Source organism: Perognathus longimembris, chromosome 26 (genome assembly GCF_023159225.1).
Source record: "Perognathus longimembris pacificus isolate PPM17 chromosome 26, ASM2315922v1, whole genome shotgun sequence".
Taxonomy (NCBI): domain Eukaryota; kingdom Metazoa; phylum Chordata; class Mammalia; order Rodentia; family Heteromyidae; genus Perognathus; species Perognathus longimembris.
Window position 1 is genome coordinate 6,809,579 of NC_063186.1, and position 27,717 is coordinate 6,837,295.

General features: G+C 45.2%; 2 protein-coding genes and 1 non-coding gene across 6 annotated transcripts in view; 1 reads left to right on the plus strand and 2 right to left on the minus strand.

Moving 5' to 3' along the window:
- Tmem108 (transmembrane protein 108) overlaps positions 1–648 on the minus strand; it is a 175,711-nt gene extending 175,063 nt beyond the window's left edge. The window contains exon 1 of the mRNA XM_048334466.1: positions 477–648. Within this exon, the coding sequence (XP_048190423.1) occupies positions 477–648 (172 nt within the window). The remainder of the gene's footprint in view (positions 1–476) is intronic.
- Positions 649–1,115: 467 nt separating this feature from the next.
- Nphp3 (nephrocystin 3) overlaps positions 1,116–27,717 on the plus strand; it is a 28,079-nt gene continuing 1,477 nt past the window's right edge. The window contains exons 1-25 of one of the 4 annotated variants that reach the window (XM_048335008.1): positions 1,116–1,532; positions 2,314–2,439; positions 3,335–3,485; positions 5,182–5,334; positions 6,485–6,618; positions 7,531–7,691; positions 9,061–9,217; positions 9,816–9,890; positions 10,184–10,357; positions 11,800–11,903; positions 13,096–13,210; positions 14,029–14,172; positions 15,189–15,286; positions 16,603–16,705; positions 18,051–18,133; positions 19,227–19,365; positions 19,835–19,999; positions 21,115–21,209; positions 22,053–22,175; positions 23,734–23,923; positions 24,081–24,322; positions 24,612–24,687; positions 24,994–25,121; positions 25,762–26,002; positions 26,957–27,082. In XM_048335008.1, coding sequence (XP_048190965.1) covers positions 1,116–1,532; positions 2,314–2,439; positions 3,335–3,485; positions 5,182–5,334; positions 6,485–6,618; positions 7,531–7,691; positions 9,061–9,217; positions 9,816–9,890; positions 10,184–10,357; positions 11,800–11,903; positions 13,096–13,210; positions 14,029–14,172; positions 15,189–15,286; positions 16,603–16,705; positions 18,051–18,133; positions 19,227–19,365; positions 19,835–19,999; positions 21,115–21,209; positions 22,053–22,175; positions 23,734–23,923; positions 24,081–24,322; positions 24,612–24,687; positions 24,994–25,121; positions 25,762–26,002; positions 26,957–27,082 — 3,720 coding nt within the window. Of the gene's footprint in view, positions 1,533–2,313; positions 2,440–3,334; positions 3,486–5,181; positions 5,335–6,484; positions 6,619–7,530; positions 7,692–9,060; positions 9,218–9,815; positions 9,891–10,183; positions 10,358–11,799; positions 11,904–13,095; positions 13,211–14,028; positions 14,173–15,188; positions 15,287–16,602; positions 16,706–18,050; positions 18,134–19,226; positions 19,366–19,834; positions 20,000–21,114; positions 21,210–22,052; positions 22,212–23,733; positions 23,924–24,080; positions 24,323–24,611; positions 24,688–24,993; positions 25,122–25,761; positions 26,003–26,956; positions 27,083–27,717 lie in introns of those variants that run through there. The other 3 variants (XM_048335009.1, XR_007209260.1, XM_048335010.1) reach the window with 3 other exon arrangements.
- Positions 26,685–26,791, minus strand: LOC125342709. The gene has a single exon (XR_007209266.1). It is a non-coding gene; the product is annotated as a U6 spliceosomal RNA (small nuclear RNA).

Here is a 27,717-nt window from a genome sequence, read left to right on the forward strand (position 1 = left end):
AAGAACACTGGCAGAGATGACACCATCGGTTTTCAAGCCGACTGATTATTTTTTTCCCCAAGCCTACCGATTGTCTGTGGAGCTTTTAAAACAATAATGATGGCCAGATCCTTGGAGACTCTGATCAAAATTAATCTTGGGAAAGTCCAGAAAGCCAGGCCATCTTTTATTATTCCCCCGCCCCCGTCCTCCAAGTTCTCCAGATCGCTTAAGGCTGATGTGATAATAAACTTTCAAAAGGTAAGATCGCCCAGAGGGAAAAAAGAAAATCTGGATGCATCCCGCAATCAGTGGGATGACGTCTGGGGCCTACGGAGTCACACCGCGTGGCCTCGCGGAGGCCCAAGGCTGGGAATCCCCAGCGGAGACGCGGTCCAAGGCGAGAGGCTCGCAGAGACGCCGGAGCTCCCAAAAGAATCGATCAGAAACGGCGCGGCGCCCGGCCCTCCGGGGCACCGGCCCGAGACCAGCCTCACCCTGCTGCCCCGCCACGGTATTCCGTTCCGCTGCCCGCCCCGGCCGCGTCTCGCAGTCCCGACCCGTCTCGCTGCCACGCCCCCTGCGCTTTCGCCACGCCCACTGCTCCCTCTCCTTCGCGCTGTTCCACCCGTTCAGCCCCGCCCACAGAGCGTCCTTGCCCAGGCTCATGCTTCCCTCCTCGCTCCGCCCCGTCCACCGCCCCGGCCCCTGCTCCGCCCACAGCTCGGCTCCGCCCCCGTCTTGCCCCACCCCGTCCGCCGCTCTGCTCCGCCCCCGCCCCTGCTCCGCCCACAGCCAGGCTCCGCCCCCACCCTTGTCCTTCCCCATCCACCGCCCCGCCGGCCGCTCTGCTCAGCCCCGCCCCTTGACCCACCCGTCCACTGCTCCGCCCGCAGCGCTGCCCCGCCCTGTCCCACTGCCCCGCCCCTGCCCACTGCTCCGCCCACACCTCTGCTCCGCCCCGCCCCCGCCCTGATCCGCCCCGCCCACCGCTTCGCTCCGCCCCCGCTCCGCCCACCGCCCAGCTCGGCGCCCTGTCCCGCCTCCGCCCCGCCCGCCGCCCTGCTCCGCCCCGCCCGCCGCTCCGCTTCGCTCCGCCCCGCCCCGCCGCCCCGCAGGCCCGAGGTGGCGGCGCCATGGGCACGGCCTCGTCGCTCGTGAGCCCCGCGGGGGAGGTGATCGAGGACACGTACGGGGCCGGCGGCGGCGAGGCCTGCGAGATCCCCGTGGAGGTGAAGCCCAAGGCCCGCCTGCTGCGCAGCTCGTTCCGCCGGGGCGCGGGGCCCGCGGGGGCGGCCGGGCCGGGGTCCCTGCCCCGCGCGGCGGGCGGCGGCGGCGGCGGCGGCGGCGGAGGAGGCGGAGGGCTGCTGGGCGCCAGCTTCAAGTCCACGGGCTCGTCGGTGCCGGAGCTCGAGTACGCGGCGGCCGAGCTCGAGCGGCTCAAGAAGGAGTACGAGATCTTCCGGGTCAGCAAGAACCAGGAGGTGCTGTCCATGGGCCGCCGCGAGGCCAAGCTGGACACGGAGAACAAGCGGCTGCGCGCCGAGCTGCAGGTGACGGGGGGGAAACTGAGGCTCGGGCCGGGCCTCCTCCCCCGCCCCCCCCCCACAAACGAAGTCAGGTCTGGAAGTGGGGAGGCAAGTGCTCGGGGTTTCAGGGAGTCCGAGCTGATGATCTCTTCCTCCACTCCTCCCCCCGCCAGGGTTTCTGGTTGGCGCATTCATTCATTCATGCATTCATTCAGAAGCCTTTGCAGGAATTGGCACGGTCGTCATCCTGAACCACAGGGGCCGAGCAGGCCCACACAAAAGCCTGACTTTACTGTAGATGATTTTTTTGTGTGTCGGTATTGGGGTTTGAACTCAGGGCCTTGCGCTCTTGCTTGTTTATTTCATTTTTTTCCCACTCAAGGCTGGCTCTCTAACACTTAAGCCATGCGCCCATGTCCCTGTTTTTTTGGGGGGGGGTGTTTTTTGCAGGTTAACTGGAGATCAGGGGCTCTTAGTATTTATCTGCCTGGGGTTGGCTTTGAACTTCCATCCTCAGCTCTCAAGCCTCCTGAGTAGGGAGGGATTATAGGTGTGAGCCACAGGTCTTCTGCTGTATTTTGAGATAGGGCTTCCCTGATTTTTTTTACCCCTACGGTACACATGTGGCTGCGGGTTTCTCTATTTTCATTATTCGTGTTAATAACACAGCAAAAACATTGTTCCTGGTAAATAGTAAAGGCGAGTAGATGATTTCAATTCTAGGATATGTCACATAGATGTAAGAATGTAAAATTTTGGAGGTAGACCCTTTTCTCCTCAGTGATAATGGGGTAAACTATTCCAGGCACTTCAGAAAACGTATCAGAAGATTCTCCGAGAAAAAGAAAGTGCCTTAGAAGCAAAATACCAAGCAATGGAGAGAGCAGCTACATTTGAACAGGACCGGGATAAAGTGAAAAGACAATTCAAGGTAAATCCTACCACTAGACTGACAAAATACATACAGGATGCTTAAATCCAAGTCAATCGTAGAAATCACAGAAGATTAGAAGAGCTAGAGAAGAGCATATTCAGTTGACAGGGTGAATTGGAGACAGCTTCAAAAAATAGGTACATACAAAAGTGAGCATTTTAATAGAGGTGATTTATTTTTTTGTTTAATTTTTATGCCTGTACTGGGTCTTGAACTCAAGGCCTGGGCACTGTCCCTGAGCTCTTTTGCTCCAGGCTAGCACTGTACCACTTTGAGCCACAGCGCCACTTCCAGTTTTCTGGTGGTTAATTGGAGATACAGAGTCACACAGACTTTCTTGCTTGGGCTGGCTTTGAACTGTGATGCTCAGATCTCAGACTCCTGAGTAGCTAGTATTACAAGCGTGAGCCACCAGCTCCTGGACATGTCCAGCTTTTTGGTGGTTAATCAGAGATTAGAGTCTCATGGGCTTTCTTGTCAGGACTGGTTTCAAACCTTGATTCTCAAAGCTCAACCTCCTGAATAGCTAGGATTACAGGTAGGAGCCACCAGCCTCCAGCTTTAGAGATTTGGAAAAGAGAAAGAAAGTGTTACTTGATGAGAGAGCATTTGGAAATGTCTGAGGACACTGGCTGTAAGAGGCATTGATATGAAGGAGATATTTGGTTCATAACATCATGAGGTATATAGAATCCCACAAGACATCAAATTCCAGAGGGTTCTCTAAAGAAAAGATCCTGGGATAATTAACTTTCACTTGGGTCCTTTGGAGGATCAAGTAGAATATTTATTTTTATAAATGAAAACTTTTGCCCTACAAAGTTGATGGTATAAACTTTTGAGGGGGGGGGGGCCCAGACAAGTTTGAAAACGAAAAATCTCCTTTTAAAAGATTTTCAGAGAGACGAAAGAGAATGAAATTCAGGACTTACTGAGAGCCAAGCGAGAGCTGGAGAGCAAACTTCAGAGACTCCAAGCTCAGGGGATCCAAGTATTTGACCCTGGGGAGTCTGATTCAGACGACAGCTGCACAGATGTTACTGGTAAATGTCTTCCCTGCTTATAATACGGTGAACTTTCAACATCACTGTGGTCATTGGTACAGCCGTCGACTTTGAATGATGCTGCTGTATTCCTTTGACTTACCTGTATTAGGGAGTTACTGCTTGAGCTGCTGACCCAAATAGACTGACAAGTCCCTTCATCCCTCCCCCTTTCCACATCTGTCTCTGTCTGTCTGTCTGTCTTTGTCTCTGTGTCCCTGTCTCTATATGTCTCTCTCCCTGTGTCTGCCTGCTTTTGCTGTCCATCCATCACAGCAGTTAGGGTACCTCCTGTCCTTTGGAGTATATGTGATTCAGGGGATGTGTGTTGCTCTGATAACCCTAGCTCCTAGCTTTTCTCTGTCCCTCGGAGATTCTGTTCTAGGCCCTGTCATACTGCTTGAAGGCACAGCCGGAAAGCTACACAGCTTCCTTCTACTCATATCTCACTGGATGGACCTTTCTACGTTTTATTTCCTCATGTATTGATTTAAACCCAGAAAAGGAACGCCTGAGCGACTGTCTCCCATTGGAGATCAACCAGCTACAGATTGCTCAGTTTTGTCAGAGATTTAACCCAAAACCTTGTTTACTTACAGTTAGTTGAGGAAGCCATGCAAATAATCTGGCAAGCATGATTTGTTAAAACACCGACATGTCTCTAAGGGGTTTCGCTTCAGATCCCTCAGTATGAAGTCCGTAGCTTATATCCTAAGGAATTGAAAACATCAATTATTAGTACCCTTCAAAATTCTTTCCTTCAGATTTCAATTGACACTTCCATTAGAAATGGCTGTTAGAAGCCTGTGGCTCAGGCTTTTGATCATAGCTACTCAGGAGATTGAGATCTGAGGATCAGAGTTTGCTGCCAGACCAGGGAAAAAAAAGTCTATGAGATTCTCATCTCCAATTTACCACCAAAAAGCCAGAAGAAGTGCAGTCATGGTTCAAGTGGTAGAGTGCTAGCCTTGAACAAAAACAAAAGCTCAGAGATAATGCCCAGGCCCTGAGGTCAAGCTTCAGGACCAGCAACCCCTCCCTCAAAAAAATAATACTTTTATTGTTATTATTAAGGCGTTGTACAGAGGGGCTACCATTTCCTAAGTCAGGTAATGAATACATTTCTTTTTCTGGACAGTGTCACCCCTTCCTTTTCCTTCCTCCAGTTGCCCCTGCCATCCATGCCTACAAGTTTCATAGGCCATTCGTGTATTTAATTTCTTTTATCGTAGTCTTCTTTCCTTCCTTCTCTTTGTAGTCCCCTCTTTGAATCTGAGGTGAGAACTAAAATCGTGTTAACCTGTAGCTTAGAAGTTGGCCAACAAGTTGGAGGCAAAAATTCTTTCAGGATCGTTACTTGAAACATTCACTGTATTTGATTTTGTAGTATTTTTTAATATAAGAAATGCTGTTGAGGGCTGGGAATATGGCCTAGTGGCAAGAGTGCTTGACTTGTATACATGAAGCCCTAGGTTCAATTCCCCAGCACCATATATATAGAAAACGGCCAGAAGGGGCGCTGTGGCTCAAGTGGCAGAGTGCTAGCCTTGAGCAAAAAGAAGCCAGGGACAGTGCTCAGGCCCTGAGTCCAAGGCCCAGGACTGGCCAAAAAAAAAAAAAAGAAATACTGTTGAATGCATGTGGCAAGGTTTCCCTAACTTGGTTTTTCACAAGATGCCAATCTCTCTGGCTCCAGCTGCTGGCACCCAGTGTGAATACTGGGCTGGGGGAGCCCTGGGCAGTGAGCCTTCCCTCGGGAGTATGATCCAGCTCCAGCAGTCCTTCCGGGGGCCCGAGTTTGCACACAGCTCCATCGACGTGGAGGGACCCTTCGCCAACATCAACAGAGGTAATGCCGGCCCCCTTACCCTTGACTTGTGTACTGACTAGTGGGCAGTGCGTAATCCCTGCCAGGGAGAGTGCCATCAGCAGACTGGAGGCTCGGGTGACACGTCATCGTGTGCTGAGGTGCTGAGGTGACTTGATCTCTGTGGGAGTCAACAGTGTTCCAGGCAGCCTGGGCCAAGCTGGTCTAGTGCGTGCTTCTGCTCTGAGTTCTCACATTGCGATGTAGATTAACTGTGAATTAGTAGATTTTCTCTTTCCCTGTGTTCCTTTATGATATTAAGTGTCAGAATATGTAACAAAGCAAAATAAATTTAAAAATTTAAGTTAGGTGTCAAGCACTGGTGCTCACACTTGTAATCCTAGCTATTCAAGAGGCTGATAGCTGACGATCCCAGTTTGGAGTCGGACCAGGCAAAGCCCTTGGAGGGACTCTTCTCTCCAAACAGCTACCAAAAAGCTGGAAATGGAGGTGTGGCTCAAGTGGTAGAGTGCCAGTCATGAGTGAAAAAGCTGAGGGAGAATTCAAAGCCTTGAGTTCAAGTCCCAGTACTAGCACACACAGAGAAAGTCTGTTAAAAGAATCATCTTGCTATTTTCATATACTCTAGTTATCTTTTCTTAAAAAAAAAAAAAGCTATAATGCACTCACAGAAGCTTAGTATCAGTGTAGACCTAAGAAGTCCTAAGTAGGGTTCTCTACCTCTTTTTCTAAAAGTATAAAATTTATTTTTCTATTAGCAAAATGAAATCATTTGCCTAGGATGGGCTAAAGTTTTCATTCTCACCAAATAGTGTAACGGGCCTTTCCTTTTGGTAGCATTCTCAAGCTTGCTCTGGCTGCAGTGTAATCCAAGGAGGTGAAACAGTGGCTCGTCCTGGGAATGTGGGGTCCCCACACGTAGCAAAGCCACAGGAATTCATGCTAAATAGAGCTGGAGCCAGTGGCACCCTAGAGAAGACCACGTGACAGTCACTGTGTCTTCAAATGCCGAGAGGGTTGGAAGTTGAAGAGTTGATTGCTTTCGAATACGTTATTCTGGAAGTGATGTTCGTGTTAGACTGTGAGCTCAGATCCTGTTCCAGGCACCTGCTGTTTCTCTGAATCCTGTGGTCCAGTAACATTCCGTGAACGATGGAAGCTTTCTTTTCAGATGACTGGGACGTTGCTGTGGCCAGTTTGTTGCAAGTGACTCCCTTGTTCTTGAACTGTCTGTGGAGTAACTCTGTCAGGTGCTACCTCCTCTACACTGATGAGACACAGCCTGAAGTGGATCTTTTCCTTAAGGTGAGGGTAATTTGCTAATTCTATAGCCACTGCTTTAAGAAACGCTTACCGGGCTGGGGATATAGCCTAGTGGCAAGAGTGCCTGCCTCGGATACACGAGGCCCTAGGTTCGATTCCCCAGCACCACATATACAGAAAACGGCCAGAAGCGGCGCTGTGGCTCAAGTGGCAGAGTGCTAGCCTTGAGCGGGAAGAAGCCAGGGACAGTGCTCAGGCCCTGAGTCCAAGGCCCAGGACTGGCCAAAAAAAAAAAAAAAAAAGAAACGCTTACCTCCAACTATCTTGCCAAGAGTTGGGCTGGAAGCATGGCTCAAGAGGTAAAGCGCCAGTTTTGAACAAGGAAGCAGAGTTGGGAAGCAGAGTTGGGCATGAGGCCCTGAGCTCAAGGCCTGGTATGGGCACAAAATTTTAAAAATGAAATTAATGCACAAAGCTTCCACCTAGTAATGGAATATGGGTTATCCTCAAGGACATTTTCAGGGTATTAACTAATTTCTCACATGCTCACCTTCATTACTTAGTAGTCTAATTTATTAGAGACCAACCCCTTTTTAAAAATGACTAAGATTATTAGTCTTCTTTCATGGTGGGGGCTTTGAGCTAATTAGATCTATGGATCTATATTTTAAGTTTTTTAGGGCAGTAAGACGTTAAGTGTTCATAAAATAATAACAAGAAAAAGCAAATACCAAAACAAACTTACTCCTCTTGTTAGGATTACAAATAAATCATATTCTGCCCTAGAAAAGGACCACATTATTAAGATATAACTATTTTTGTTTTGGAGAGAAATTTGCCTTGTCTCTTTAAGATTTTCTTTCAAAGGTCATTTGTTATTTTATATTGGAAAATACCCATCTTTACTTTTTAATTAGATATAATATGCTCTTATATGTTTTAACTTATTTTTAGGACTATGCCCCTAAACTCAAAAGAATGTGTGAGACCATGGGGTATTTTTTCCATGTTATTTATTTTCCAATTGATGTTGAAAATCAATACCTCATCATAAGAAAATGGGAAATTGAGAAGAGTTCTTTAGTTATTTTGTTTGTCCATTCAACATTACCAAGGTAAGCTGGAAAAAAAAAGTGTAATTTACTAGAGACATGAACTGTGAATGGAATTGTCATGTGAACATCTTAAATGTTAGTTCTAATTGCATTCTTATAACAAAATGACTAGGGGGGAAATCAACCCTATAACTACTTTACATTTAGGTCAATAAAAAAATTAAAGTTTTAGGGGCTGGGAAAATGGCCTAGTGGCAAGAGTGCTTGCCTCGTATACATGAAGCCCTGGGTTCAATTCCTCAGCACCACATATATAGAAAATGGCCAGAAGTGGCACTGTGGCTCAAGTGGCAGAGTGTTAGCCTTGAGCAAAAAAGAAGCTAGGGACAGTGTTCAGGCCGTGAGTTTAAGGCCCACGACTGGCAAAATAAATAAATAAATAAAGTTTTAGACTTATAGGTTTGTTAAATAGGGCACCTGGGCTGTTTCTATAACTTAGCTATTATAAATAGTACAGGGATGAACATGGATGTGCAGGTGTCTTTATGGTATCCTGGCTTGTGTTATTTTGGGTAGATGCCCAGGAGTGGTATGGCTGGGTCATAGGGAAGGTCTATATTTAGTTTTTTGAGGAACCTCCAGACGGCTGTCCAAAGTGGTTGTTTACATTCCCATCAACAGTGCAACAGGATTCTTTCTCCCACCACATCCCCACCAAATCCCCACCAACATTGTTGTTATTTGAATGGACAACGTTGACCAATCTAACTGGGGTGAGGTAGTACCTCCGAGTTGTTTAGGTATGCATTTCCTTTATGGCCAGGGTGTTGAGCATTTCCTCTTAGGTTTCTTTGTCATTCTTGCCTCTTTTTCTGAGCAGTCTCTCCTTAGCTCCTTTGCCCATTTAGTGACTGGTTTATTAGCTTTGGAAGGGGCCACCTTCTTGAACTTCTGATATCCTTTTGGATATTAGGCCTTTGTCTGCTATATTGCTGGTGAAGGTCCCAGTCTGTTGGCTGTCTTTCTAGTCTAGTAACTATGTCCTTTGCTGTGCAGAAATTTTTATTTTGATATAATCTCATATTAAATCTGAAAATAAGGTAGGCTGGTGGTGATAGTTCTTCTCTAGAACACACACACACACACACACACAGACCCCACTCTAGATAACTTCCATTTACCATTTCCTAGAAAGGAAAATTGGTTGCACTATTCTTGTGGTGTAGAAAAACCTCAACAGATTATTAGTTCTAAGATACATTTTTAAAAATTCTTTTTTAAGAATTTGTGTCAAAAACAGAACTCCATTTCCTAGGCCTTTCCTGGCCCCTTGTTCTCGTAGAGTGAACGCTGTTGTGGGTGCTTAGGCTGGCTGATTGCTTACTGCCACTATGTAATATAGCACAAGGAATGCCTATTTCCAATCTAGCTTTTTATGGGAAGACTGCGAAGATGCTTTTCTCAAAAACTCTGAAGGGAAACCACGATTGATTTACCATCTCTTGGAAGACGGGAAAGTCAGTTCCAACTCTGTCCAGCAATTGATTGAGCAGGTTTCTAAACTAAACAAGACCAGCAAAGCCAAGGTAAAAACCCACAGGAGTTTCGCTTGTTTGTTTTTGAACGTGCTTGGCAGAGGGAAGCACCAAAGAAAAGGTGGGTGTGTGGACCAGGCATGTTTGGAGAGGTGAAAGGGAGCCAGCATGGTTGGGACCGGTGAAGGAGGGGGAGAAGCAGGAGAGGTGGCCCCCACTTGATCCTGAAGAACATCAAGAACAGGACTGGAGGGACTTTGGCTTTTACAGGGCTTGGATGTATGACATCTTATGTCATATATATATATATATATATATATATATATATATGTATGTATATATTTTCTGTCTCTCAGAGCTGCTTCTCCTAGGCAGAAGGATGTATACTTTTTTGTTTCATTGCACTGTTACACTGCTACACTTTGTTGATCTCATACAAGTTACTGAACTTGCCTCGGTTTCCCCTTCCGTTAAGATGGGGTAATGATGGCTCCCTCGTGAGGCTGTCATGAGGGCCTAGGCACGTGAAGTGCTTAGGGTTCTTCTCGACACTCGATCACTGCTCAGTGTTCACCACCCCTGCCTCGTGGTGTGGCTTCCTGTGTTTTCTCCTTATGGCGACACTTCTTTTCCATTTTCACCTTTCCAGATCATTGATCACTCAGGAGATCCCGCTGAGGGAGTGTATAAAACTTACATTTGTGTGGAGAAGATCATTAAGCAGGTAAATTGGCAAGAGTGTTAAATCCCTGAGCTAGCCCCGACTAAGTTCCTCCTATTTATGCCTCCCACATAGCTGGGCTGATAGGCATGCACCAATTCACCCTTAACAAAGTGAATTATTATACAAAACGATCAGCCATACAAAATCATCACCATTATACTCAGACCCTGGGTTGGGAATTGCCCTCCTCACTAGGTGAAGCCCGCCACGGGCTCACGCGCCAACTCCTGCTGTGTGTGTCGGGCGGGGGGGGGGGAGGTCACCTTCTTCCTCTGCTTGTTCTCTGTGTTTAGGACATACTGGGCTTTGAAAACACAGACTTGGACGCTACAGAGCTAGGCAGCGAAGGTTCCATCACAGACGAAGATGATCTGGGGGATGTCCTCTGGGACATACACGACGAACAAGAGCAGATGGAAGCTTTTCAGCAGGCTTCTAGTTCAGCCCATGAACTGGGATTCGAGAAAGTAAGTTTTCAGACTCTGTTTCCACCAAAGGCCAGACACCACTTTAAAGGCTGCCCTGTGATGGTGTCTTCCCTTGCGTGCAGACAAGGGATGAGCGTGTTGCTTGTCTTCTCTCAAGGTCTGATTGTCCACGTGGAGACACGCTTAAGTCTGTATAGTATGAGAGATGTGTGACATTCAAATATGCTTGTGGCTAGGCACCTGTGGCTCACACTTACAATCCCAGCTCCTCAGGAGGCTGAGATCTGAGGACTGCAGTTCAAAGCCAGCCTGGGCAGGAAAGTCCATGAGACTCTTATCTCCAATGAACCACCAGAAAACTGGAAGTAGAGCTGTGGCCCAATGTGATAGAGGGCTAGCCTTGAGCAAAAAGAGCTCAAGGACAGCACCCAGGCTCTGAGTTCAAGCCCCAGGACTGAGGGGTCGGGGGGAAGCTGTGAACACTAGATATTTGGGGCTATAGATCAAGACTCCTCATTTTTTTCATCATCTACAATTCATAAGGACTGGGATTAAGATAGCCAGGAAACTTGGTAAAAGGAGTATGGCTCTAGTCTTCCAAATACCAAGTGTTTGAAAACTGAATGCAAGGAAAGGTCATGCACTCAGCAGATTGCTCCTGTTATCTGCGTCACGAGCAGCGCTACATAGCTAAACAAGTCTGCATTTGGAGAGTACTCAACAGCTAAACACAAGAGCTCATGCCTGTAATCCCAGCTCCTCAAGGGGCTGAGATTGGAGGATCATGGTTCTGAGGCCAGCCCAAGCAAAAAAGTTTATGAGACCCTCCATCCTGCCACCCCAGCTACACCAGGAGTAAATTGGAGCCCGAGCAAAAGTGAGACCTCCCTCAAATGACAATAAAAGCATTTACAAGGGGCTGGGGGCAGGACACACCACACCTTGCTGGTTGGGTTGAGATGAGACCGCACAGACTTTTTCGCAAGGCTGGCCTTCAACCCCAGTCCTGATGTCCCCAGTGGCCGGGATTCCAGGTGGGCAGCACCCACCGAGCCCGTGGTGAAGTTCCTGGGGAAAGCCTGACAACGGTCCATTCTCAGACTCTGCATTGGAGCTCACTTCAGAAAGATCTCAGAAGAGCCTGTCCTCCGCTGACCCTCTGGGGCAGGCTAGAAGTCAAGAAGACCCTAGAACATACCTGCTCCTTTTTTTTTCTAGCATCTCCTCAAGAGTCTGGAACGGAGGCAGTCATGCGTTTACTCTTCTGATGACAAGGCTGCTTGCTGGGCTTCTCAGGGCCTCCTGGGACATGTTCTGTGGTTTGGGGGTTCCGGCATGGCATTGTGACTTCCCTGTAGGATTGGACAAAACATCTGATTGTTTGCACCCCGCCCTGTCCCCCAGTCCCCACTCTTAGATGACCACCGCCGGCTTTTCCCCGAGGCACCTGCTCATAATGTGAACTCCTTTCTTGTTTCTAGTATTATCAACGTCTTAATGACCTAGTGGCGGCTCCAGCCCCGATTCCACCCCTTCTGGTGTCTGGAGGACCAGGTTCTGGCAAGTCCCTTCTTTTATCCAAGTGGTATGAGATGCAGTGCGATCCCATTGTTCTTGTCAGCCCCACGGCCTGACTTCCTGTTGCATGCGGGCCCATACTAAACATTAAGCTAAACAGAAGAGGAGAATGAGACGTCGAATTCCGATGTCAGAGGAAAGATGCACAATGAGGAAGGAGTAGGAAATGTGAGCATTTGTGCTTAAGGCATGGAAGCGACACAGACACTCGGGAGCACGGGGTAAGGAGCGGGCAGTGGGATGTGGAATTAGACAGACTGCAACCGGAGCAGCTTCTTTGTAGTTACTGGCCTCATCGTAAACCCTGCATTAATATTTAAAATAAATGGAGCAAGACAAATTAGACAAAAAAAACCTTATGAACAGTAAAATATATTCTGAGGAACATCAATATTTACTCTAACAATTTAATTCTTTTAAGTTGTGGAGTAAGGTTCATGTAAGGGAAAGCCCGGAGTGGTAGCACACACCTCTAATCTCACCACTTGGGAGGCTGAGGAAGGAAGATTATGAGTTGAGGGCAACCTGGGCTACATAGTAAGAATCTATTTCCAAAAAATGATAAATTATATTTCATCATAGTATTTTTAAAAGTGAGGATTTTTGCTTTTACTCACAATTATTATTTACTTTGTAGCGTCCACTTATGCAATTGATATTTGCTCTTTAAAATTACATTTAGAAAATGGTACTCTCATACCTAACACACTTCCCTTCTAAACAGCATTTTTTTTTTTTTTTTTGCCAGTCCTGGGCCTTGGACTCAGGGCCTGAGCACTGTCCCTGGCTTCTTCCCCTCAAGACTAACACTCTGCCACTTGAGCCATTTTCTGTATATGTGGTGCTGGGGAATTGAACCCAGGGCCTCATGTATATGAGGCAATCACTTGCCACTAGGCCATATCCCCAGCCCCTATACAGCATATTTTTAATGTCTATTTTACTAATGCTCTAACTGCCAATGTACACCACTTTAGCTTGCGTTCATTAACATTAGTCTGGGGTTTCAAATGAACCTGCAGTTATTAAAACTCTATTCAAATGACGCTAACACAGAGGAAGCCAGAAATCCATATGTTCCCCAAAGCCCCCAGGACTGCTGACAGTGCGGCAGCCTCAACCATCCAGTTCACCCTAAATTCTGGTTTTGTGGTAGGCGAGCTTCAACAGTCACGTGAGCGTCTGTGCCTTTCTTTCAGGATTCAGCGGCAGCAGAGCAACTCCCCCAGTACCCTGATCCTCTCTCATTTTGTGGGGAGGCCCAAGTCCACCAGCTCCGAGGCCACCTTGATCATTAAGCGGCTGATGCTTAAGGTACAGTGGCAGCCTTTCCGACTGATCAGAATCACATTGCTATACAGTGTGGTGGTGAATTTTCACTGTAAACGACTGTAGCCAAGTCGACCCTATGTCCATATATGTGTCTCTGCGTGTGCATACGACCCTGCATGTATGTATTCACATACAGGGTGTGTTGGGTCTACCATGCACAGATAAGGGAAAACAGGCCCCTTTGTCTTTGTGAACCTGGCTTACTTCGCTCAGTATGATGTTTTATTCCAGAGCCAACCATTCTTCTGCAAATGACAATGTTATTCTTCCTGATGAATACAATTCCAGTGATACAGATAGCTATTGATATATATGAATAGAATTGAGAGATCTGTCCATATCTATAGGTCTATCTATATCTATGTATCTCTCTATATGTATATATGAGATATATGTATATATCTCACATGTTTTCTTTTTTTTTTTTTTTTTTTTTGCCAGTCCTGGGCCTTGGACTCAGGACCTGAGCACTGTCCCTGGCTTCTTCCCGCTCAAGGCTAGCACTCTGCCACTTGAGCCACAGCGCCGCTTCTGGCCATTTTCTGTATATGTGGTGCTGGGGAATCGAACCTAGGGCCTCGTGTATCCGAGGCAGGCACTCTTGCCACTAGGCCATATCCCCAGCCCTCACATGTTTTCTTGATCATTCATAGGGCCTTTGGGCTGTTTGAAAATACCCCTCACTGCAACCACATCCTCTTAGGGACTTGATGCTGGTCTGGTGAGCCAGGGGCAGAAAGACCTCCCTCAGCTGCCACAGACCATAATGGCTTTCCTTTGTGCATGGTGTTACCTTGTAGCTGATGCAACATTCCTGGGCAGTATCTGCACTGACGCTGGACCCTGTGAAGCTTCTGGAAGAATTTCCACGTTGGCTAGAAAAGCTCTCAGCACGCCACCAGGGCAGCATCATCATCGTTATCGATTCTATAGATCAGGTGCAGGTACTGTCTTCCCTTGGCTTTCTATTAGACTCCAAAAATAAAAGAGAGAGAGAGAGAGAGAGAGAGAGAGAGAGAGAGAGAGAGAGAGAGAGAGAGAGAGAGAGAACACTTACTCATGGCTGTGGCAAGAATCTAAAGTCTGTGCTGGTGGGAAATGGTTGATGATGCTTCTTGATCTAAATGATGATGAGATTAGATCTGAGATTAGAAGAGAAAGCTAGTGATGGTTGTGCTTACATTCTGAGGAGGAAGCACGTGGAGAAATCAAAATGTATTATAGTCTGCCAGCAGCATCTTATTAGGAAAGACCAATTGAATTTACAGTTAGCAGAAACTAATCGTTTTGACATATTTTATTTTATTTATTTATTTTTATTTTTATTTTTGGCCAGTCCTGGGCCTTGGAGTCAGGGCCTGAGCACTGTCCCTGGCTTCCTTTTGCTCAAGGCTAGCACTCTGCCACTTGAGCCACAGTGCCCCTTCTGGCCGTTTTCTGTATATGTGGTGCTGGGAAATCGAACCCAGGGCTTCATGTATACGAGGCAAGCGCTCTTGCCACTAGGCCATATCCCCAGCCCCGTTTTGACATATTTTAGGGCCTTGTTATGCATGTTCTTGTCTCTCAAATCTCAAGCCAATGATATCAGTGTTTTGTCATGTGTTCTTTTAAAATCCTAAGATTTGTGTGTGTGTGCACGCGTGTGCCCATGTGTGTGCACACCAATACCAGTGCTTGAACTCAGGGCCTCATACTCAGCTTGCTATGCACTTGAGCCATACTTCCAGTCTTGCTTTTTTGCCAATGAACTGGCAATAGAGTACCATGGATTTTTGTAGAACTGGAATCCTCTGGATCATAGTCTCCTATAGATGTCCAGGCCCAAATAAGATTTTTTTATCCCTAATCATAAGAAGGGAACATAATAAGAATTTGATTCCTTATTAGGGGAGCTATTCTCGCACTGTGTTGAAATATTCTGATTAGCAGCCTGCCTTTTGTTTCTCATATTCTACAGCAAGTAGAAAAGCACATGAAATGGCTGATAGATCCTCTGCCTGTGAATGTCAGAGTCGTGGTTTCTGTGAATGTGGAAACCTGTCCTGCAGCGTGGAGGTATGGTGCTGACTCCAGTCGTTTCCATTCAATGAAATGCTAGGACCAACAAAGCAAAGGGCTGTGTGTGTGTGTGTGTGTGTGTGTGTGTGTGTTTGATAATAGGCATGGGGCGGGGGAGGAAGAGGGTTTGTGTGCTTTTCATCTGAATGGAGGTGAGGGTGGGAAGAAACAAGAGTTGAGAAAAAAAATCTCAATCTGAAAGGAGTAGTGGATAGGTAAGGGGTGAAGAGAAAACAGACTCAAGTTTCTGACTCCAAAAAAGTATAGCTCGCTGGAATTTCACGAAGCAAAACAGGAAACACCAAGGTCAGGAGAAAGGGGGCGGATGTATTTTTTTTTTTAATGTGGTTAAATTGAATTGCCAATGGTAGATATAAGGAATGGTGTCTAGTAGGCAGTTGGATTTATGGTCAAGGGTAACGAGGAAAAGGGGCAGGAAATTATCATCTAGATACCTGTTACCTTAAAATGCAAGCTCCACCCCCCAAAAAAGTGACACAAAGTTTGAATCCTGCAGAACAGTGCTCCTCAAGCCTGTTCTTTACTAAGAAGCCATTAGACCTTTTTCTCTAATTGCTCCTTCCTAAGAGTGTGTGTGTGTGTGTGTGTGTGTGTGTGTGTGTGTGTGTGTACAATACTGGGACTTGGACACAGGGATTCGGTGCTCTCATCTGGCTTTTCCACGCGAGGCTGGTGCTCCACTTGAGCCACACCTCCACTTCTGGCTTTTTGGTGGTTAATTGGAGATCAGAGTCTCACAGAAACTGGGGCTGGCTTCAAACTTCAATCCTCAGGTCTCACGTCCTGCGTAGCTGGGATTACAGGGGTGAGCCACCAGTGCCTTATTTCTCTAAGAGATTTTAATATACTCATACACTGTATCTCAGTTTCCATGTACAAACAGATATGTATGTACATATCTGTACTTTATATATGAGTAAAATTTTTTTCTACCTCTGCCCCAGCCACCAAGAAATGTTTGCTTTTTTCCCTACCACGTTGAGAATGCATATTGTCATAACTGGATTTCAATTGCATTGTAAGGACTTTGGGACAAAGAAGGTGTCTTTGTAGTCAGTGTAAGACCTTTGCTTAGTTTTGTTGTAAGTACAGAACATATTTGGTTACAATGAATTGGTAACAGTCATGGTGTTAGCAGGAATTAAATTATAATTACTTAATATGATGAACAGAGGTGAGTTTTACTTATTTTCTAAAGGGAATACACAAAATTAATTCCTGTAGTGGATTTGAACTTGTGAGTGGATCTGAGTTCTTATTAGAATTTCATTTTTCTTTTCTTTAAATAAAAGGTTGTGGCCTACACTTCATCTCGACCCTTTAAGTCCTAAAGATGCAAAATGTATTATACTGGCAGAATGTCAGTCTGTGGACATCATGCCAAGCAAAGAACAGGTGAGGGTTTTAAATTCTGATGCTACTTTTAGTCTTTGCTAGCTCTCTGATAAAATACCTAATCTCAGACTTACATTCTGGATAAGACACCTGCTGTTCCAAGGAAATTGGAATGTAGTGATTATTTTGGCAAATGTATTCCTTCCCTCTTTAATGAGTTATTATAGAAGCCATGAAAATATTTTGGACATGGGGCCAGACATGCTACTTCATGCTATAACCCCAGCTACTCAGGAGACTCTGATTGGGAGGATCACAACCCAGAAACAAAACAGCTCTCAGAACCCTATTTCAGCCAGGCGCCAGTGGCTCACGCCTGTCATCCTAGCTACTCAGGAGGCTGAGATCTGAGGGTCTTGGTTCAAAGCCAGCCCGGCAAGAAAATCCATGAGACTCTTATCTCCAACAAACAACCAGAAAATCGGAAGTGGCGCTGTGGCTCAAGTGGTAGAGCACTTGAGCGTAAGAAGCTCAGGGAGAGTGCCCAGGCTCAGAGTTCAAGCCCCACGACAGGCAGAAAAAGAAAAAAACAACACCCCAAACCTCATTTCAATCAATGGCAGGACATAGTAGCACATACCTATCATCCCATCTGTGTGAGAAGCTGGTATCAGGTACATCACAGTTCTAGACAAGCTCAGGAAAAATTGTTCCCAAGATCCCATCTCAACAGAAAACATGGCAAGCTGGCAACATGGCCTAGTGGTAAAGTGCTTGTCTCGTATACATGAAGCCCTGGGTTCAATTCCCCAGCACCACACACATAGAAAACGGCCAGAAGTGGTGCTGTGGCTCAAGTGGCAGAGTGCTAGCCTTGAGCAAAAAGAAGCCAGGGATAGTGGTCAGGCCCTGAGTTCAAGCCCCAGGACTGGCCAAAAAAATAAAACCAAACAAAAAAAGAATCTCCCAGAAAACCTGGCAATAGGGGCCCATGCCTGTCTCCTAGCTATGGCAGGGAGTCTAAATAGGAAGATCGAGGTCCATACAAAATGCCAGGCTAGTGTCACGGTTACCTGGCAACAACAAACTCCCAAATTCAAATCCCAGTCCTTCCAGCAAAACAAAAGGATTCCGCTCTTAAGCAATACTTAATCTAAACTTAATAGTGAATTTAATCTTAAGCGATGCTATATAGTACTAGGGAGGTATTTTTAAAGGCAAGACAAGACATTTTCCCATTGGCTGCATCTGCTATGCGCAGCTGGGAGCTGAAGGGAGCAGCTAGCCAGAGGCCAGAGCTGTGATGATTTCTGCCAGGGTGTTGGGGGATAGCTCACTGGTGGTGACTGTTTCATTCCGGGGTGTCTGTACGTTTTTGTTCTGTCTTTCCGGTGAACTGGGGCAGGAGCAGCAACTGGAAAGGCACTGTCGCTCTGCTACCACCTGCAATGCCCTTTACGTCACTCTTCTTGGCAAAATGATGGCGCGGTAAGTGGTAGTGGCTTCTCATGGCCTTGTGCGTGTTTCGTGTTTGCCGTGGACTAATTCCTCGCACTGTGAATGGAGAGCTTCCCCCGCCCCCCTCCAATTAGCAGCTCCCTGGGCCACTTAGCTTTCTGTCCTGCTTGCGATCACAGGACCCCTTGGCCTACTGGATTGCAAAAGGCATCTTCCCACGCACGTGAGGCCATGAGTGAGGGCTCCTTACCACCCACTGAGCTCCTGGGAAAGTGAGGAGAAAAATGAGGCATAAGGATATTACTTTGTGACTGGGGATATGGCTCAAGTGGCAGAGTAACTGCCTAGCAAACATACAGTCCTGAGTTTAAACCTCAGTACTGCCAAAAATAAGTCAGGAAGGGAAAGAGGCTGAAAAGAAGGGGAAGGAAAGGAGGGAGAAGAGAGGAGGGGAAGGAAAGAAAGGAAGGGAGAGGATGGAAACTATTTCAGAAGTCCCCAAATACCCAGGTAGCTTGGTAAGTCAGTAGGAATAATTGATCACCTCTGTTCTTAAATCCTGATAACCATTCTGTCATAGTTTTCCTATGGTCATGGAAATCCATGAGCACTCATCTTCAGATGAGCAGTAGGTTGTTTTACTAGTTGTACTTCTTTGTGAATACAGCTGTGCTCCACTGGCTTAGCCTTAACCAGAAAGACACAGAGTCACCAACAGGTAACTGTCCTCATAATTCTTCTGGCCAGATACCAGATCCAGAACTCAGGGCCCCACACTCCCAAAGCTGTAACTGAAACAATCTTCTCAACCTTTAAACCTGCCCAATAATATTCCCATCACCACACTGGTAAAGCTCCTAGGAGTAGGATGGTGTTTGGGTATCAATGGACTTAGCAGTCACTTAACATTCATTAGGCCTTGCCCATCTCTATTGACTTGATCAAATGATGTCCTAAAATAAACCCTAGGACTCCTAAACACGATCATTTTGCCCTATCCTATTTGGTCCAGTCCCTTAGCAATTGTAATGCAAATTTTCCGGCTCGCCTTGGTTTCATATTCTCTAATTTTTCACCATTGTTGTGAGTCTAAGAAAACTAAATCTGTTCTCATTTCTAACAGCGCTGGGAGAGTGGGCAGCCTAGACACAACCCTTCCCCAGTGTCTCCAGTGTGAAGACACCGTGTCCTTATACAGGCTCATTCTCCGCTCCATCCAGGACTCCCTGGCAAACGAGGGCGACAGAGAGCTCATGAGACAGGTAAAGTGCAGTCAGTGGAGGAAAGGAAGATTAATTTGCCTTGCTCTAGTGGATTGAAGTAAATGATTCTTTTCTTGTGATTAAATCACTTTCAAGCATATGTATGAATTCTGCTATCATGCATGCTTACTGAAATTCCCACTCCTCACTACTTCATGTTTACTGATTCTTCAGCTGCTGACAGGCTTCTGTTATTACTTTTAACAATACCTCTCATGCAGTTTTAATTTTCAGCAAACTATTTCCTCTAGGTTGTCAGTCTTTGATGCCTTTTGCACAGATGTGCTTTATTATAAGAAACCTGCTTTTGTTTTCTTGGGTTTCCTTTTTTTTTGTTTACTAAACATTGGAATTACAAGTTTGAGTTAAAAAAAAAAGTAATAAGCCTAAAAGACTCTTGGCAATTTTCATGGCTGCTGGACACTTGCAGAGGTGCTTTGTGATGGTTGTTTTCATGTTTTCTACCTAGATTCTCTGCCTGGTCAGTGTTAGCCACAATGGCTTGAGTGAGTCAGAACTGATGGAGCTGTATCCTGAGATGACCTGGGCTGTCTTGACCTCCCTGGTCCACAGTTTGCACCAAATGTGTCTGTTGACTTACGGTTGTGGGTTGCTTAGGTTTCAGCATCTGCAGGTGAGTGGTATTTCAAGCTTTTTTTTCTTTTTTGGTCCAAGACTGGGAATTGAACTTGGTACCTGACACTGTTCGTTGGCTAGTGTTCTACCAACTGAGCCACGCCTCCAACCCCTCAAGCATCTTTTAATAAGATCTATAATAATAGGATCTATACTCTAAAATGTATCATTCCCTGTTATATTGTACTAGTTATGTCAAATGTTCCAGTTAAACTGGCTCATACCTATAATCCTACTCAGGAGGCTGAGATCTGAAGACTGTGGTTTGAAGCCAGCCCAAGCAGGACAGTCAGTGAGACTCTTCTTCTTTTTTTTTTTTTTTTTTTTGCCATTCCTGGGACCTGAACTCGGGGCCTGGATGCTATCCCTGAGCTTCTTTTGCTCAAGGCTAGCACTCTACCACTTGAGCCACAGCACCACTTCTGGCTTTTTCTGAGTAGTTTATTGGAGATAAGAGTGTCTCGGACTTTTCTGCCCCAGTGGGCTTTCAACTCTGATCCTCAGATCTCAGTCCCGAGTAGCAAGGATTACAGGCATGAGCCACTAGCACCCAGCTGTGAGACTCTTTATCTATATATATTAGATAATATATCTCTATACATACATGATATATATTATCTATACATTAGATATCACATATTACCTATGTTAGAGTCTTATTTATATCTATTATATTTATATAAATTATATATTACATTTATATAAATATATGTATATATTTTTTAAATTCCAGAAATATAAAATGAAAAGTCACTAAAAATGGTAAATTCATCTTCACATACAAATAAATATATAAAACAGGGATGGAGGTGTGGCTCAAGTGGTACAGCAAGAGTAAAAAGTGGATTAACAAAAATCTTGGGTTAAATTATGCTTTGAATTCTTAAAAGAGTAGTTTAGGAAATTTCACTCAAGTGTATCACATGACTATAGCCTGACTTTAAAAAATATGGTGATGCCATTTGTAGCATAAATCGATGGAAGTGCAATCATTATGAATTCCTCCTTTACTCGTTCATTGTTAGATGGGTTTTGGACCAGTGGTCCTTGGTGATCAGAACGCTGCTTCGGTGTCAGTAGCACACGGCATCTTTCTCTTCTCATCCTCCTCAGGCCTGGGAGACGGTGAGAGTGGAGTACATGGAAGGCCCCCATGCCATCTCTTCCTATCGGCAGAAGCTCATCAGCTACTTCGCCTTGCAGCTGAGGTGTTATCCCCATCTGTGCTATCTCGTGACTTCTCCAACATGCTCTCCCTTTGGGTCCTCACTCCTTTTTTCTTAGTTTTTACAACAAGGTGGAAAGACTTATTACCAAAAGAAAACAAAAACCATCAAAACCAGGATCCTTTCCCTGTCAAAAGCATGAAAAATGATTTTCTAAGGAAATCTTCTCGTGTTATGTTAAAGGTTAAGGTGAAATCCATGCAGAGCCATCTTATCTATTGTACTTTTTAAAATGTGTGCATTTATCTCTGTGTTTGGAGTTATTGAAGATTTTTTTTTAAGCCGCTCAGTTTGATAAAAGTACCTTTTAAGTAACGCGTTTCAGCACGCTGGGGTTTTAACTTCTTTTTGTGTGTTCCAATGTTTTTATCTTCTTCCCCATAAATGTCTGGGGGAGTAAAATGATGGATAGTTGAGACAATCATTATCTTTGTTTTTATATTGATTGAAGTTTGGGATATCTCTGTGGGGAGGCAGTACTGAGATTTGAACTCAGGGCCTCGTGCTCTCAGCTTTCTTCCTCATGGCCGGTACTCTACCACTTGAACCTTATCTCCAATATGGCTTTTTGGTGACTCTCAGAGATTTTTTTGTCTGTGCTGGCTCTGAACTTCCGTCCTCCGAATCTCATCTTCCTGAGTTGCTAGAAAGACAGGCAGGAGCCCCCTGGCTAAGTTTCTGCTCTGATCCCCCTTCCTTCGTGTGGATTGTGCTTGGATCCAGGCACGTATGCTGATGTGTGCGTCCTCCTTTGCTGCTGCTCTGGAGGCTGGGAGGTGTTCTGTGGGAAGCCGTCACTGAGCATGCTCTCCACCCTCTCCCCAGTCAGGACCGGGTCACCTGGCGGAGTGCTGACGAGCTCCCCTGGCTCCTCCAGCAGCAGGGAGGCAGCCAGGAGCTGCAGGACTGCCTGCGGAACCTCTCCGTGTCTCAGAACCTTTACAAACGGTGAGCAGCCTCTTCTAGAACATCTGCCCTCCTCCCCTCACCAGGTCAGATTTTTAATTTAAAAAACCTAGTCCCTTCATGATCAGTACAACCTGAAAGATACAATAGAGCTGGGAGGGGAAGGGGGGTATTTAGGATCACTTGTCAGTTTCCGTGAGATCTATTTTGTCCAGAGAGCTATTTAATACTCCAGAGAGTATTGCTGCCATGAACTTGTTCACGATGTCCACGTCTCAAGGTCTTCAAATGTCTCATACTAGACTCTGGATTTCAAAGGAAATTCAACTGCACTGGAAATTAAACTCCAGAAGGAATTGCCCCCATTCACAAATATATCCTGCTCATCTCTTTTGACAGTTTTTTGGTGGCATACTTGTCTTTTCATGAACCAAGTGCCTGACCTGCTAAGCTATTTAGGAAGGAAATTTTTTTCTGTCACTTGGAAATTTAGACATTTCTCATAAAACAATTGCATAGTTTGTTTTATTCCTAAACAGACTCAAAGTTTTGTTTTACCTTGTAAATTACTCTCCATTTCATAATACCCAGCTTTTAGTTGGTTGGGATGATGCCTTGCTTTTTTTTGGCCTGGGCTGGTCTTGAACAGTGACCTCCACCTTTTGAGTAGCTAGGATTACAGAACCCCCATGCCTGGCCCTTCATTCCAATTTTCATGATTTTTTTTGAATTCAGATTTATTCTATAGCTTACTAGCTCTGCATACCACTTAAATAATACCTGCTGATGAATAAGATGATTTTTTTTTTTTTTTGGCCAGTCCTGGGCCTTGGACTCAGGGCCTTGGACTCAGGGCCTGAGCACTGTCCCTGGCTTCTTCCCGCTCAAGGCTAGCACTCTGCCACTTGAGCCACAGCGCCGCTTCTGGCCGTTTTCTGTATATGTGGTGCTGGGGAATCGAACCTAGGGCCTCGTGTATCCGAGGCAGGCACTCTTGCCACTAGGCTATATCCCCAGCCCTGGGATAGAATTTTTGACAGAAACAACTTAAAGGAAGATTTATTCTGCACATGGCTTATAGTCTGGTTGCTGGGACCAGTGTTCTTGGGCGGAACATCATGGTAGAAGAGGGTGGAAAATCTTCACCTCACGGTGGACAGGAAACAGGGAAAGCAGGACAGGAACCAGAGGCACGCCTCTACAGGCCTGCTTCCTCCAGCCAGGCTCCACCTCCTGAAGTTTCTACAATTTCCCAAAGTAGCTCCACCAGGTAGTGACCAAGCACTCAGTCCATGAGCATGTGGGAGAAAGCCCTAACGGAAAGTAACATGACGATATGAATGGCAACAGGCAACCCTTCCGAGTACTGAGGGCCTAGATCTATGACAACCCTGGATGGAAGGTAGGACTAGTGTCTCCCTCTCTGTAGAGGATACAGTGAGGTGGAGGAGAGGGGGTCAGTCAGTCACATGCCTCAGTATAGGACACAGATGATGGTACAAGCCTGACCTCTGACACTATGCTGGCCTACAAAGGAACTGTCACTTGCAAGTTTGTTTCTCATTTAGTTGCTGTCATTTGTTGTCATTTGTTGACATAGAGGACACTTTGCTGAGCTGCTTAGTTACTGGCAGTTTGTGGGCAAAGACAAAAGCTCCATGGCCGCAGAATACTTCGATTCACTGAAGCAGTACGAGAAGAACCGTCCTGGTGAGGAGAACATGACCTGCTTAGCTGATCTTTATGAAACGCTGGGCCGATTTCTCAAGGATCTGGGCCTTCTCAGTCAGGTGACCTCAGTGGGAAGCAAAGGCGGGCAGGTTTCCCTGTTTACCCTTCGCCCCTTCCAAAGGAGTCTAGAAGTGGTGCCAAGATGGTTCGTGTCTAATCAGATGACGACACTCAGTGTCACCGTCATTAATCAGCCTCTGATCCTTTTCCTGTCAGGCCGTGGTGCCTTTGCAACGGTCCCTAGAAATCCGTGAGACAGCTTTGGATCCAGACCACCCAAGAGTTGCTCAGTCTCTCCACCAACTAGCAAGTGTGTATGTGCAATGGAAGAAATTTGGAAATGCAGAACAACTATACAAACAGGCATTGGAAATCTCAGAGAATGCATATGGCGCCGACCACCCCCACACAGCTCGTGAACTTGAGGCGCTTGCAACCTTGTACCAGAAACAGAACAAGTAAGGTTCACAAGCAGTAGAGTTTGGGAGTTTCACTGGGTTAGGCTGTGTTTTAGACACTCCGCATGAGTTAAACCAGCTAAAAGCAATTAGTTGCCACTGACCTATAGGACTCAGTTCTTTTTCTTGAGCTACTAAACTATATACTGTCACTAGAGCATTGCTGTATTGATAGCCAGAAAGCATCCTGCATTGTGTAAGGAGTAATTCCATTTCACTGAAGTAAGATACTTTGAATATGGTGTGTTTTTCTTTGTTGTTTGATTTATGGTTCTTACTCTTTCTTAAGATATGAACAAGCTGAACATTTCAGGAAAAAGTCCTCTAAAATTCGTCAGAAAGCTACAAGGAGAAAAAGCAACTTGGTAATTATTTCTTTTGAGTTGAACTTTGAGTATCTTAGCTGCACAAAGGCTATGTTTAAGAGTGTTATATTTTAAAGCAACTTCTAGAAGTCTGTCCTAATCTCTTTTGAAGCATGCTGTGATATACACTGCTAAAATAGAATACTTTTTGATAAACTTGAGAGCATGATGTAGTCTTAATAGATTTAGTGTGCTACTGAAAGCTAGTTGTCATCTACATTAAAGAGAAAGCTAGAGCTTTTAGGTCACTGGTAAATAAATGGCTTCAGAATCAAGCATGGCACCTAGAGGTTGTGTTGGTTGCAGTATGGATTTGCCCTTTTACGACGACGGGCCCTACAGTTAGAAGAGCTAACACTGGGCAAGGATACACCGGACAACGCCCGGACCCTCAACGAGCTGGGTGTTCTCTACTACCTTCAAAATAACCTGGAGTGAGTACTTTGTTATTCATAATGAACGTATCACCAGTATCCATGTGAATTAAGTATCCTTTGGACTAAGAACTCCAAAGCAGAAAGCAAACCCACACCAATTTCATGTTTGAAGTTTAGGATCTTCCTTAGATCTTGATGAGAGCTCATAGAAGGAGACACTTGAAACTAATGGAGATAGCTGCTACTCCTGATTCTTAGTTTATTGGGATGTAAAGGACTCAACCTGGCTTTATTTAGATTTCCTAATTAAAAATACTAATGCTCTCTGAAAAAATAGGTATTTTTTTTTTCGGTTTCTCTGTGTGTCAAACAGCTAACAAACTAAAAACTTCAGAAAAATACAATACATTTTTAGTCCATTTACAGATGTCTGTTCTGTTAATGATTATTAGACACTGTAAGGGTTGTTTCAGAAGCCACCTGTGGGTTTGTCTTTATAAGTGCAGTGGAGTCTGTGAGTGGATGAGCAGTTGTTTAATAAGCATGAGGCCCTAGGTTCAAATCCCCCACTACTGTCTACACCCCTCCCCCAAAGCAAACAAATAAAACTGATTCTGTTCTGCACTTCACTAGGACTGCTGAGGGCCTCCGATCTTTAAAGAATAAATTGCTGAAGTTGTTTGGGTTTTGTTCCTAGAACAGCCGAGCAGTTTCTGAGGCGCTCCTTAGAAATGAGGGAGCGAGTCCTAGGGCCCGAGCACCCCGACTGTGCCCAGTCTCTGAACAACCTGGCAGCACTCTGCAATGAAAAGAAGCAGTACGACAAAGCAGAAGAGCTGTATGAGAGAGCTCTAGACCTTCGGAGGCGGGCACTAGCACCTGATCACCCTTCTCTGGCCTATACAGTGAAGCATCTTGCAATCTTGTATAAGAAAATGGTAAGCTGGGCACCCGTGGCTTAAGCCTATAATCCTAGCTACTCGGGAGGCTGAAATGTGAGGATCACAGTTTAAAGCCAGCAGGGCAATAAAATCCATGAGACTCTTAAAACTACTCAGACTCTTTATCTTAAAGTACTCAACAAAGGCCAGGAGTGGTACTGTGGCTCAAGTGGTAGAGTACTAGTCTTGAGCACTAAGAGGCTCAGGGACCCAGGCCCTGAGTTCAAGCCCCAAGACCGGAAAAAAAAAAGGTGAGTAATCCTTTCCCTACTTTAGATTATATATTATGTTCTATAAACTGGCAATTAAGCCATAATTATTGTCAACAAATTCAGTTGACTTCTGATAAGTGTTAGTTTATATGAGCTCTTTAAAAACCCTATGGTGGCATTTATTTTTATTTTTTTATTGTTACTGTAAAGGTGATATATAGAGGGATTACAATTACATTAAGTCAGGTAGTGAGTACATTTCCTTTTGAGTGTCACCTCTTCCCTTGCTTTCTCCTTTAAAAAAAGAATATAGAACACTTGGGGCTGGGAATGTGGCTTAGTTGTAGAGTACTTGCCTTGCATGCATGAAGCCCTGGGTTCAATTCCTCAGTGCACATAAACAGAAAAAGTGTGTTTGTGTGTGTGTATATATACATGTGTGTATACGTACATATGTGTATATATGCGTGCATTTATAACACTTCATGAATTTGTGTGTCATTCTTGCACAGGAGCCATGCTAAACTTCTCTGTACTGTTCTAATTTTAGTATATGTGCTGCCGAAGTGAGCATTTTTCTTATTTAAGGCAAGGTCTCATATGTAGCCCAGACCTCAGAATCACAATCCTGCCTCAGCTACCTGATACTGATTCTATTTATGGGACTGTTCTGATCAAATAGTATTTATTGTCTTAATATCTTCACTAGCTTATACTTTTTTTTTTTTTTTTTTTTTAGGGAAAACTTAACAAAGCTGTACCTCTGTATGAACTGGCAGTTGAAATACGGCAGAAATCTTTTGGCTTAAAGCACCCTAGCGTGGCTACTGCCTTGGTGAATTTAGCAGTTCTTTATAGCCAAATGGTAAGGTTACACTTTTCTTTCAGTGGTACCGGGGCCTTGCTTGCACTTATAAGATAGGACTCTTTAACACTTGAGTTAAACCTCCAACCTCCCCCCGCCACCGCCCACTTTTTAAAAAATCTCCTACCCTTTTCGTCTTTAATTTTTTTATTTTTTTTAAATTTTTTTTGCCAGTCCTGGGCCTTGGACTCAGGGCCTAAGCACTGTCCCTGGCTTCTTTTTGCTCAAGGCAAGTAGTACTCTGCCACTTGAGCCACAGCGCCACTTCTGGCCGTTTTCTGTATATGTGGTGCTGGGGAATCAAACCCAGGGCTTCATGTAGATGAGGCAAGCACTCTTGCCACTAGGCCATATTCCCAGCCCCTTAGCTCTTTTGAATGAAAGATTTTGAAGTATTAAAAAAAGGATAATGGGTGAGTAAAAATAAAGGAAGTTTAGAACTTTTATCTACTAGCTATGTTTGTCTTCTTTTTATAATACTTAAGTGATCAGTGAAATTATATTTGTAAGATGAACTCTTTCTGAGTATTTAAAACACCAATGGAGTATTTAGTTCAGAGACAGGCAATTCTGGAAATTCCTACACTTGTCTGTAGTAGAAGCTTACAGCATTTGCCTGTAATACCTACTTGGTA